Source organism: Canis lupus, chromosome 6 (assembly GCF_011100685.1).
Source record: "Canis lupus familiaris isolate Mischka breed German Shepherd chromosome 6, alternate assembly UU_Cfam_GSD_1.0, whole genome shotgun sequence".
NCBI lineage: Eukaryota > Metazoa > Chordata > Mammalia > Carnivora > Canidae > Canis > Canis lupus.
In genome coordinates this window covers 31,875,904-31,888,245 of record NC_049227.1, presented here as the reverse complement: position 1 = coordinate 31,888,245, position 12,342 = coordinate 31,875,904, and the positions used below count along the sequence as shown (strand labels likewise).

Here is a 12,342-nt window from a genome sequence, read left to right as displayed (position 1 = left end):
CCAACACGGTAGCTAAAAAGATCCTTTTCAGGTATAAGTTAGATCATGTGTGTCTTCTGCTTAAATGTGTCACTGGCTTCCCTTTCACTCAGAATAAAAGTCACATTCCTTACAGGGGCCCCCAAGATTCCACAGTCTAGACCCTCAAGACCTCATGTCTTTCCACTATCTCCCTGGCCAACTCCAGGGCAGCCACAGAAGCCCCCAGCTGAGCCTTGACATGACCCAGTGTGCCTGCCTCCCAGCCCCTACACCAAGCACTCTCATCCCAGGTACCTGTGTGGCTCTGTCCTCACTGCCTTAGGGTTTTTTGTCAGAACTCTCTGTCTCTGCTCTTCCTGACCATCATGTGTAACCCACAGCCCTGCCCCACTCCCGGCACTCCAGATGCCCCTGCCCTGCTCACTTCTCTTCATAACATTGGTTTCTTCCCAACATTTTCTGTTTCTCCACTTTCTGCCCACCCAATCCCTGTCCTTCCCCTTCCCATTATTGAACTGTAAGCTCCAAGAGAGCAGACACTGTCTTGTTTCCTGCTAAATGTCCAACTCCTGGAGCTGCACTGGGAGGTTTGCCATATATAGGTGGTACTTGGAAAGTATTGGATGAGTGAGTAGATAGATGGATGGGTAGGTTGATGGATGGGTGAATGGGTGGGTAGATAGATGGATGGGTGGGTGATTGTACAAGAAGAAAGACTGATAGACAAATGGAACCAACAAATCTTCAGTACCCCCTTTACGTGTAAGACATTGTTCATTGTGGACTCAGAGTTTATGCTGAACAGACTAGTCTCTTTGGAGCCCCCAGGTACTGTGGATTCCAGAGATATGAACCATGATCAGGGTCCTAGGAACTAGGAACTTCACCTGGGACCCGGTGAAGGAACTAGCTGAGACCTGGGATAGTATGCAATAGAGGGATCTGACCTGGACAGGGAGACCAGGAAAGAATCTCTGAGGAAGGGTTGTTGGCCTGGGAGGAAGTGGAGGAGCAAAGCTGGGCAGGAATCCATCCCTGACAGGAGAGCTGTTGATGCCTGGGCCTGCAGGCTGCCCATATCCCCAAAGAATGAAAACATTGCTGTCCAGGTGATAACCTCCACCAGTTTGTGCACAGAATTCCCCGTTTTTGTCACTTTCCGCTCTGACCAGATAAGTGGGGCACAGAGCCCAGGCCTATTTCCTAGGAAGGGGTTCAGCCCAGCAATGACCCAAGTCTCTTCCCATGTGAACAGAGCCTGGAGGGAAGAATTTGCCCCAGGACGTATTTCTGATGAATCTTTTGGAATAGAAGTTCATGGACTCCGGCCTGACATGAAGAATGAGATGTTTTACACCACACTCAGGAGAACAAATGTCAGAATCTGGAGTGGAAAGTTTTTTAAAAGGCCAGCTTGCAGCCTCGTTCATATGATTGGGGATAAATGTTTTTGCAACCCCTGCTACAAGTTATAATCGCACTAATTAGAAGGAGGTCGAAAGTATTCTAAAATTAACTGTAGTGATGGATGCATAATTCTGTAAATAGACTAGAAACCATGGGATTGTACCTTTAAATTGTGTAGATTACATAGTGTGTGAAGTATATCTTGAGAAAGCTGTTGTATGTTGTTGTTGTTGTTGTTTAAGATTTTATTTATTTGAGAGAGAGAGAGAAAGTGCACATAAGCAGTGGAAGGGAGATAGGCAGAGGGAGAAGCAAGCCACCTGCTGAACAGGGAGCTCAGTTCGGGGCTCTATGCCAGGACCCCAGGATCATGACCTGAGCAGAAGGCAGATGCTTAACTGACTGAGCCACCCAGGTGCCCCAAAAGCTGTGGTATGTTTAAAAACAGTTCTAAACTAGTCAGCCTGTCACAAAGCTGTCATCTTTTTCTAAAGACTGGATTATCTCATTTGTATCCTATTTTGATCATAAAATAGTCCGATTTATGCAGCATTTTCCTTAAAGTAGTCCAGATGTGGGGGGAAAAAAATTGGAACGCGCAACACAGGAATAATCTGGAAACCTTGATGCAGTGCAGACTTACCTGGCACCCTTCCTCTTCCCCAAAATTTGCCTTTTTTCCATTTATTTTTGACTTTGAAGAGAAGACTCTGTTCTTACTGGTAAAATAGTCTCCTGTTCCCTTTCCTTTCCTGTAAATTATGAGATAAGTTTGCATTTCATACCTTTCCAGAAATCTCTTTTGATTGTGGTCTGACCTCAGAAGCGAGGCTTCTGGGAAAGAAAGTAGGTATTAAAATCACTGCTTCGAGCATTTGTTGAAAACTTCTGAGGTGGCAGACGATTTGTGTTGTGGATGTGAGATAAAAACAGATTAGTTTTTGTCTGTTGCTCCGGGGGTCCCTCCCTGGTGCTGGTAGGTGATGCGGGCAGCCACTCTGCCCAGCTCACTCCAGTGACTTAAAAAAAAAAAAAAAAAAAAAAATGTGATCCCAAAGGCTCCACGTTACTTCTTGGAGATGATTAGGGTCGTTTGTGCTCCTCTTTTTGCCTGGTAGAAACTGGTGAAGGATGTCTGGAAATAAGTGCTCAGAGCTGCGGCTGGAGCTACCACTTAGCAGTGCCTGCTGCTGTTTTATCGGCCAGTTGCTACCTATCAGTCCCCATGCTAAGTCCTCACAACAGTGCGTAAGGCAGGGATGACTTCCTCCATATTATTCCCAGGGAAACCGAGGCTCAGGGCAACACAGGCCAGCAGCAGCAGGCTGGGATTTTAACCCATCTGTCTGCCCCCAAAGCCCACATTCTCTTACACTGAACCTCTGTTTCCCTGTCCCTACCCCAGCGCTCAGTACCTCCAGCCAGCACCTGCCCCGGCTGGCCCCTCCTTAGAGGATGGCTGGGAAAGCACAGAGGTCCTGGAGAGTCGGGAGCCGCTCACCTAAGGAGAACAGCACTGATCCCACCACCCCAAACCCACCCCATCCCACCCCCGTCCCTGCAGCACGGTGACAGACTGAAATGCTCTTTCTCTGCGACAGGTGATGTGCCCTTCACAGGCCCAGAGGAGCCCCAAAGAAACACTCCAGCTGTTCTGTTTAGAAGGCAGGATGTGCTTCTGTCCAAATAAGTGCTCTCATGATTATTTATTAATTGTGAAAGGGAAGAGAAAAAAAGAATAGGGTTTCCTGGAAAGGGATAAAAGTTCAATATGATAAACTCCCGAAAAGCAATCAAAGGCCAATGAGGCCAGAAGAATAAAGGACAGAGAGAGTAAGAGAGATGATGAATCAAAGTGGCCAGTGTGTGAGCAGCGCCCCGGGAAGAGGCCATATCTCATGGTGACGGAGGCACGCTGAGTCTCAGAGCAGGAGCAGCCCCGGGGGTAGCGGTGGCAGCGAGTCTGGGAGCCGGCCTGCAAGGTCATCAAGGCCCTGGGGGATGAGCTGCCGATGACAGGGAGGGACGGGACCGGTCAGCAGTCAGCTGTCCCGCCGTCACCACGGGCTTGCTCTGTTCATCTGTGTGCACTCTTACCCGAATGTAGAAACTTATCAATAGAAACTGTAAAAGTGCAAGAAGGAAAGCATCACCACAATCCTCCCACAGCAGAGAAAAGCATTGTTAATATTTCTGCTTTCTTTTCATCTGTGTCTTCTTTTTTCCCTAATTTTTAGCTGTCCAAGAAATACATGAGTTGATTCTTCTTTTAGAAAAGTTAAAAAAAAAAAAAAAAAGCTTTCGAAATGGGACTTAAGTCCCCTTTGAGTACTCTTTCCTACTCCCACCCCTCCCCAGACACCCCACAGTTTGGCTTCTCTCCTTCCAGATCCTTCTGCATGCCGTTGCTTTCTATCTGTGCCCATAAGCAGCAGACAGGATGGGACCACAGCCCATTCTCTGCAATTCTGAAATCCAGACAGCGCTGAAAACCAAAGGATTTTTCATAACTCACTTGGTGGCAGAAACTGCCTTGACCTATTTGTAAGGTGTTTATAAGAGTCGCAGATGCCATTTATTGTGAATGTATGCATGTGTTTTTCCTGCAGAAATGCAATATTTGGGGTTTTAGCTGTCAGAGATAGGCTGAGGGTGTGACTTAGTATGTGTGTCAGCCACATGGCCTTTAAAGCCTTAAAGACTCTAATTTCTAAAACACGTCTAGCCTCAGGGTTTAGAAGAAGGAGTCCTGAATCTGTAATTGTCTTATGCTTTGGGCTACTCCTCCGACTCTTTAAACCTAAACAGAATTCTAATTCCAAACACATTTCTGCAGCTTAATTTTCACCACTGTGAGTAAAAATCTTTATGTGAACAGGTACAGATTTCACTCCTTCCATTTCGTGGTGGTACAGTATTCCATAGCATGGGTGCATGGGGTGTCTTTGGCTGGGCATTTGATCGTTTCTAGGTTTTCACTGTCCCAGGCTAGCACGGAGTTGGACATCCTCGGATGCACCTTTCTGTGCACACGTGCAGCTCAGAGCTGCTGGGCTGTGGGGTTTTGCTTATCCCAACATTGCTGTCACGTCAGAAGCACGTCCCCGTGCTGCAAAATACCTCTTCCTACACTTCATTACCAATGGCTCTCTAGCAGTCCGTGGTCTGAGTATTGCCTCTCCCACCTGCCGTCACAAAGTGCTGGAGAAGTAGTGGCCTAGACAAGAATGTATTGTCTCTCGAATCTAGAAGCCGTGGTGTTGGAAGGTTGGTTCTTTCTGAAGGAGGCCGGGAGAAGCCATACCTCTCTCTACTAGGGTCTGGTACTTTGCTGGCAGTCTTGGGGTTCCTTGGCTTGTACAAGCATCACTCCGATCTATGCCTTCATCTTCAGATGGAGCTCCCCCTTTGCATGCCATGGGCCCACCTTTCCCCTTTATATAAGGACACCACTGACCCTGGATTAGGGCCCACCCCTGATGACCTCATCTCAGCTCCTTACATCTGCAGAATGACCTTGTTTCCAAATAAAGGTATATTCTGAGGTACTAGGGGGTTACTTCAGCATTAGAATTTTGGGGAGACACCGTTCAGCTCTTAACAGTCTGAAGTTCAGCCGAAATTTACTTAGCCAAGCCACTTACATTGGCTGCTTAACGTTGTTTCTGCTGCACTCTGCATCACCTATGATGAATATCCTTACACAGGAATCTTTTTCCATGTTTCCAGTTATTCTTTTGGAAACTATTTCTTAAGGTCAACAAGAATGCCATATCTAAAGCTCTTGATAGAACCTTGCCAGGCTGCTTTCCAGGAAGCAGAGTAGGGTGGGGGACGTCCAGGGGGATGGCCACACCTGTACCCCCACTTTCGTTCAGTGGGGCTCTCCAGTGCTTCAAGGCAGAACTCCTCCCCACGGCATGTGTGCACGTGCCTGCCGGCATGGGCACGTGCATGCTTTCTACCCAGCCTCATTTTATTTTGCCTCTTATTCCTGCCAAAAAGAGAGTCCACAGGTTAACAGCAAAATAGAAGCCGTAGCTCAAAGTGTCTGTTTAGGGCATGTTCTCTTACAACCGCATATACGAATAAAGATTTCAGAAATACTGGGCTTTCTGGGCATCAGGCATTAAATCAATCAGTGAAATTTCACTCACAGGGCAGCTTGCCAAGCAAGACCAGGAGGCAGAAGTAAGTTCTCTGGTTTAGTCCAGTTTGCAAAGCCCACAGCCGCTACATCATCCCGCTACTTCGAAAGGCAGTCGAATAATGAGCACTCAGCCACTCTGGGGGGCAGGGGCCGGCCAGGGAGGGGGTTCTCAGGAGCCGTTCAGAGCCAGCCAACCTGATGGCTTTTCAGGGTAGGTGATGGGAGCTGAGGCCAGGTAAAGAGCCCCAGCAGCTGGGGCTTACTTCACGGGGACCTCAGAGAATGAGACAGAGGAGGCATCTTTAAGAGAACTGGGGTTTTGGTGCTTGTGGTGAACAAAAGGACAGGCAGGGGCTAGGTGCTCGGGTCCTCCCAGCGAGGAGCAAGTGTTGCAAGACAGGCGCTTCACTCAGCAAGGCCAGGCCAGCGCTGCTCGCCAGCTTAGCGCAGAGACCGGAGAGCAGGATGCAGGGAAGGATAAATTTAGCCAGCATTTCAGGGGAAAACATCGATCTCAAATGTAGTACCGTCTTTTAAAAGAAAGTGGAAGCTGTAGGCCGGTCATTTGGGACAATTTCACTTGAACAGATAAAAGCCCAGGAAAAGCGAATGCGTACAGCCAGCTTGCCCTGCTGGCGGGTCCGGAGGAGCTTCCTTCTGACAGGGCAGCCGCGCTCTGCCTGGGCATAATGGATGGCCCACACTAGCCCCCCTGACTTGTTCCCAAGAAACGGTGCTGCCTTGTCTTCTGGAAAGATTTTTAGGTTTCTATTTCCAAACCCGAAGGTTCCTCTTCATGAGGAATGACGCCGGGCCCGGCTCTGAGTTTGCTGGCGGCTGGCCCAGGCTGCTGACATCTGATGCACTTCGTATGTCAGAGCCGGGTCACCACCAGCCTCCTCCCTGTGTGTCAGAACCAAGCAGAGGACATCTGGTATCCATAGACAGATTTACTTTTCAAAATGAAACCAAACCAAAAAACCGGGCACTTCTGATGTTGGCACAACGGGCATTGTTTCTACCTGGGCAAAGCCAACAGAACCACGGTCCCAAACAATAGAGCGCCTGTCTGAATGATGTTTGCACAACCTTACTTGTCCGGTGGCCACAGCATCCTCCGTGCTGCCTCGCGCTGACACTGCTCCCTTGTTGAGAAGGGGAAAAAAGTCCAGTCTGTCAATATTTGGGGCACTAATCATCTGCATTCGGGCGCCAGGGGTCATTGAAAGGCTGAGACGTTTCCAGGAATTCATGGCTCTAAAAACAAGCTGACCGTAAAGGATTTCCAGCGAGGGTATGAAAGGAAAAAAACCCAAATCGCAGCCCCCGCCCCCACTCAGCAGCCCCTAGCATTGTCCATCGGGTCATGGATTCTTGGGAAGAAATGAAGTCAACGGTCAACGTACACAGTGATGCGGGTCCGAGTTAATAATAAATGTGGAGGAAGGAGAAAAAGGATGTTCAATATTTAAACATTTCAGAGCGCTTCGTTTGGTTTGCCAGTTACTGCCCGGGGCCAGGACAGGTTCTATAAAACCGGACGCCCTTTACCTATCTCTGTGGCCAGCCTCTGACCCCGGTGCTTCGGGTTGGGAGGGTAGCAGAGCCTCTTTGAGGCAACCCCAACCTAGCAGTGTGTCTTCTTACTTTCTCTTGGCTTTTAAAGAGAGAAAGACGGAAAATGGTGAAAACCGAGACTTTGATGGGGTGCTCATGGAGAGTTTTTAAAAAGCTTTGAGGTCATGTCTGAAATTGTTTCGATTGTCCCATATTGGCTTCTCTTAGAACAGTATCATATATGTATATACATATTTTTTGGAACTGTTGCATATTTTAATATAAATTTTGTGCTTTGGTTCTAACCTCTAAAAGATAAAAAGGCTTAACAGAGAGACGCTGTGGTCACATTTAGCAAAGGTCTATCCAGTCTACCTTCTTAGATACATTCCTTAAAAATTGCCTGTAAAGCAGAATTGTGTGAATCAATTCCTTTTTTCTTCTTGACACACATTATATAAAAGGAAAAGCATACCTTTGAGGGGGTTGGAAAAAACATTTGGCCCCAAGACATAATAAAATCATGCTTAAGGATGCAGCAAACTTTAGAGTCTCTTAGTTAAAGGAAATCAATACTTTTATGATGAAATATTAATAATACTAAAAAAACATAATAAGTGAAAACTACAAACGCAGAACAGCCGGGTGATTTCAGCGTCGAACACATTAACTTAGCATTTGCAAGGAAACACAAAGGGAAAGCAGAGCATACAGGGCCCATCCAAGAAGCCCCTCTGAGGCCTTGCAAGCCCCCTTATCGGGGGGTTTCCATCAAGAAGACATACATCTCCTTCAGTGCCAAGATCATTTCCAAGCATTTTGTTGAAGCAGTTGCCTTCTGGAAATGGAAAGACGAATCTAAACTGGAGAGGGGGGAAAAATTTAAAAAAATAAGTAAACTGGAGAGGGGAGTGCATGTGTGTTTGTATACAGCCCACACAGACACACGGAGGTACACACAGACACACAGGAGGCAACGGGGACAGAGAAAGGGAGACCAAGGAAGAGCCACCTGTTGGGATGCCCAGCCGGCTGTCGCCTCCCCTTCCTCCATGAGTTTATCCCACGTCTTTAAGGACGATTTCATTCGGCTCCACCTAATGCGTTCACAACCCTCCCCCCCAGCCAAGAAACCAACAGAGACAGAACCCATTCATGCATGCCTTGAGCCAGGCGTAACAAGTAACAAGAACACCACCTTCTCACATACTGTGGTTTGGTTTGATTTTTAAGTAGGCTCCCCATCCAGCGTGGAGTTCACGGCCAGACTTGAACTCATGACTCTGAAATCAAGGGTTGGACACTTAACTGACTGAGCCACCCAGGCACCCCTCGTATACTGTTTGCACATGAATCCCTTAAACTTTGATATCTGGCTCTATTAACTCCTAAGGCCTTCAGCCATAACCACTCATATGAGGAAGAATCTTGCTTTGCATTGTGCGGTTTCTCCAGAGAGCTGAGCCATTTCTTCTCCCACATACCCACATGCGTAAAGACACGTACACATGAAAACCCCCAGTTCTTGCCTCATTGGACCCAAGCTGTAGGTACCACACATGCCAGGTAAATAACCCAGACAGCTAGTGCTGACTGGACTCTTGAGCTAAACCAACTCCCTCGGGCCTCCCTGCCCTGGGAGGTGTGCCATTGGTCACCCCCTTGACACGTGAGCACATGCCGGTTTGCAGGGTGAATGGTTCCCTTGTGGTCACATGCCCATGTGGGGTGGCCGGATCCCTGGCGCTTTCTTCACAAACCCTGTCCCCTTTGCCCAGGCAAAGGGCCTGTGCCCTTCTCACGGCTCCCCCTTATAGATGACAGAGCCATGCATACAACCACTTGATTGCCCATGTCCCACGGTCTGACATGATAGAAGGTGACAAAGTCCTGTCTGTTTGAGGACCTCAGCTGTGGCTTTTGAAACTTGCTCTGGGCCAGCACCCATCGCAATCTTTTTTTTTTTTTTTTTTTTTTTTTTAAGATTTTATTTATTTATTTACGAGAGACACAGAAAGAGAGAGAAGCAGAGACACAGGCAGAGGGAGAAGCAGGTTCCATGCAGGGAGCCCAACGCAGAACTCGATTCCGGGTCTCTAGGACCAAGCCCTGGACTGAAGGCGGTGCTAAATCGCTGAGCCACCCGGGCTGCCCCCATCGCAATCTTTGTATGGCTCCACACATGCTCCCTGATTCTATCTGACTCATGTGGTTCCAGATAGTATCTCCAGGTCTTTTTATGACGTGCAATAGGATGTCATCATCTCTTGGTCTGGCCTGACCCTAATCGGAACACACAGTAAGAGAGAATTCAGTGATGTGGCCTAGGTGCAGAAATTAACCGCCCCACACTGTAGAGCCTGAGTCCGGGACACAGGTCTACAGCTTGGCTTCGGGAGCCTGTTAAGTGTGCACCTAGGGCACATGCCTCCTGCAGAAGATCAGAACTGATTCCCTGGCCCCTTTGCACACCACCACTTTGTAGAACACACAAGATTAGTGTACCCATCAGTGTGTCCTGAGAGCACAGAGCAGGGCTGGTGAGATGAGAAACTTGCCAGAAAGGACCATGTGATCAAGGGCTGGCGAGAGCCTCAGGGAGTGTCCTTTGCAAGTGAGGCTGTGGCCGACCATCCCAGGTTCCACCCCCTTTGATGCTGGGACTGCAGGAGTCAGGGGTCGGTAACCCCTCTCTAACCCGCCTCCCTCTCACTGCTCTTTCAGCCCTGTGTCCTGCCTCAGTAGAGAGGCAGCCGAGATGGCCACTGCTGAGCTTTCTAGTGCCTTCCCTGAGAGACTGTTGTGGAGTTCTGTGCTTACTAATGTATAGACGGTAATGCCACCAGGAAGGGCAGGGGCTGGGCGAGGCAGGGCCCTCGGGAATTACACCCAAGTCCTGGCAGGCTTCAGTTTTAAAAATGCAGAGTGAGGTAATGCCACCCTAAGAGATCCTCTGAGAGACCTAGTCCACCTGTGACCCCCACATCCAGGGCAGCACAAGGGTGCCAGCACAGCAAGGTGTTGGTGTTCCCGCCGCCTAGATGTACCCCGGCGGCCACGGGGACACAGAGGCCTTGGCTCTCCCGCGGGTGGCAGCCCACTCAGGCAGGCCCCACCCAGGAGCAGAAACTTGGAGGGGCAAAGCTGGGACAGGACAGAGATGGCGCAAAAAGGAAGCAAGATACTGAAAGACCCATTTTTTCTCTCCTGCAGGTTTTCAAGTATAGTCCTTAAAATCCAAGAGGATTTGTCCATGGATAAAGAGCTATAGGCTAAGAGATTCTGCAAGTTCCCAGCTATTTTTGTATGTTGGACATGTTATCCCTTTAAAAGCAACCAGAAATAAAAGCCTTTAAGCATTTCGAGGTGCAGCCAGTCAGTGATCTAGGGGTCATCTGTGGTGAGGTTGCCCAGGCTCTGCCAAGGGAGATATTAGAAACACCCCGTTTCCCAAGCGCCTGATTTGCCTCCTAGACCAGATAGGAAGTGCACATGAAGAAAATCAGAAATCACTTCCAATTGCCACTTGAGGGGGAAGCCCATAGACAGCTCCCAAGGCCCAGAGTTTTGTGCATATCCCCCTGAAACAGGACATCACGTGTGTCTCACCAGAAAGGGAAACTGGAAGGGTCTCTGTGCAGGTTCCAGAGCCTTCTACCTTCACCCAAACCTCAGAGTCATAGCAGTAGGGGAAGGAACTGTGGGGGACCTCCCAGGGGTCCTGCTGGCCTATAGGGTTCTGAACCGTATTCCTATGTTGGTAGATTCTTTCATTTTTGTGTGAATTGCTTGGAGGAGGCCCGAGTGAGCACTCAGGCCTGGCTTCGCCCATCGTGGGTACACTCTTGTGAGGCTTGAATCTGTACCTTGCCTCCTCGTCCTCCCATGCACATGTTCTTTGAAGAGTTGAGGGTAATTTGAGGGCATTTCTGGTGTGGCCGCCAACTCCGTGGCGCCCGGCCCCCACTGCTCTTGGGCATCACTGTCCTCTTGTGGGGGGCAGGCTTCAGAGCCAGCCTCCCAAGTCCATGTAGTGTGGCCTGTAGATCCCATAGGCTGCAGTCTGCCCAGAGCCCACCCCCCAGGCTGAGGCTCCAAACTCAGTCCCACCCAGAACCTGGCTGACTGCAGTGGGAGGACAAAGGGCAGCGTCGGGGAAGGAGCCATCGAAGGGAGATAGGCCGCGGTACACTTGCTGTCTTGTGTTCTGTGCATGAGGTCACAAGGCATATTGATTTCTGACTGTTTCCCAGCAGCACAAAGGAGAAAGCACGAATGCTGCATTGTGAAAACCTGAGCTGCAGCGGGTGCTGTGAATTTGCCAACACAAGGCAAGCTCAGGCAGGGCATCCTCACCCCATAGCCCTCACTTGCACTGGGGAAGGTCAAAAATGCCTGGGTTGCCTCTCCTGAATCAGCAGCCCTCAGCGGGCTTCATTCTGTGCTTTTCAGTGGGGAACGAGCACGAATGAATGTTGGTTTTTGCTAAGATGGACAGCTCTGGCTTTACAGTCTTAGCTTTTTCCTAAAAGGGCTCTTAAAAACTGAGCTTCCCAGAAGCACAGCCACAGGAGACTGAAACGGCTCAGAGTCACCCATTTCAGATGTCCTTGGCCACGAGGCCAGGATGCTGACACCTTGGTCTCAGCCCAGAGCAGAGGCCAGGCGCTCGTGGCCCACGCAGCCCAGAGATGCATTGGGTTTGGCCTGCCTGGCCTGGGGTGGCCTGCTTCTTGTTTAGAAAATAGAATAGGAATTAAGTTGTCAACGATTTTAAAAATCAGGAATTTTTACATAAAATCCGGATATCCAGCTTCTCTTGCAGGACAGGAAACAGTGGCCTCATGAAGACTCTTGCTCGGAGACAGCAGTAGTCAGGCAAGGCCGGGGGGGGGGGTGGGGGGTGGGGTGCGTGGGCGGGAGGCTGTGCTTTCCTGCCTCTTCCAGGCGTGTGACCAGTGCCTTCCGTCCCCCGACACAGACGCTGAATGTCCATGTGCCATGTTTATTGTCCTGACAGAAGGGAAGTGTTTCTCAGTGCCCACGTCCTAACCATATAAGGGAAAGCAGATGCCTATCCTTCATGTGGGTCCCTCCTCATTCACCGACCTTACTGGTCCAGCCCTGGGGTGCCCGAGTCTGCAGCTCATAGGCCTCAGCCTTCCAGGTACCTGCTTGCCGTCTCTGTGATTTTCAGAGGTCGGATCTGCAGAGGTATACGGGCAAGCAGGCAAGCCCACGCCTGG

The 12,342-nt window shown here is 49.5% G+C and overlaps 1 protein-coding gene across 12 annotated transcripts in view; it reads left to right on the top strand.

The window, feature by feature from the left end:
- CLEC16A (C-type lectin domain containing 16A) overlaps positions 1 to 12,342 on the top strand; it is a 196,347-nt gene that overhangs the window by 163,295 nt on the left and 20,710 nt on the right. The window contains exons 23-24 of one of the 12 annotated variants that reach the window (XM_038540373.1): positions 9,821 to 9,929; positions 10,310 to 10,457. The exons of 8 other annotated variants lie outside the window; for them this stretch is intronic. In XM_038540373.1, the coding sequence (XP_038396301.1) occupies positions 9,821 to 9,929; positions 10,310 to 10,367 (167 nt within the window). In that variant the 3' untranslated portion in view covers positions 10,368 to 10,457. Of the gene's footprint in view, positions 1 to 9,820; positions 9,930 to 10,309; positions 10,458 to 12,342 lie in introns of those variants that run through there. 3 more of the 12 variants (XM_038540374.1, XM_038540378.1, XM_038540376.1) reach the window with 3 other exon arrangements.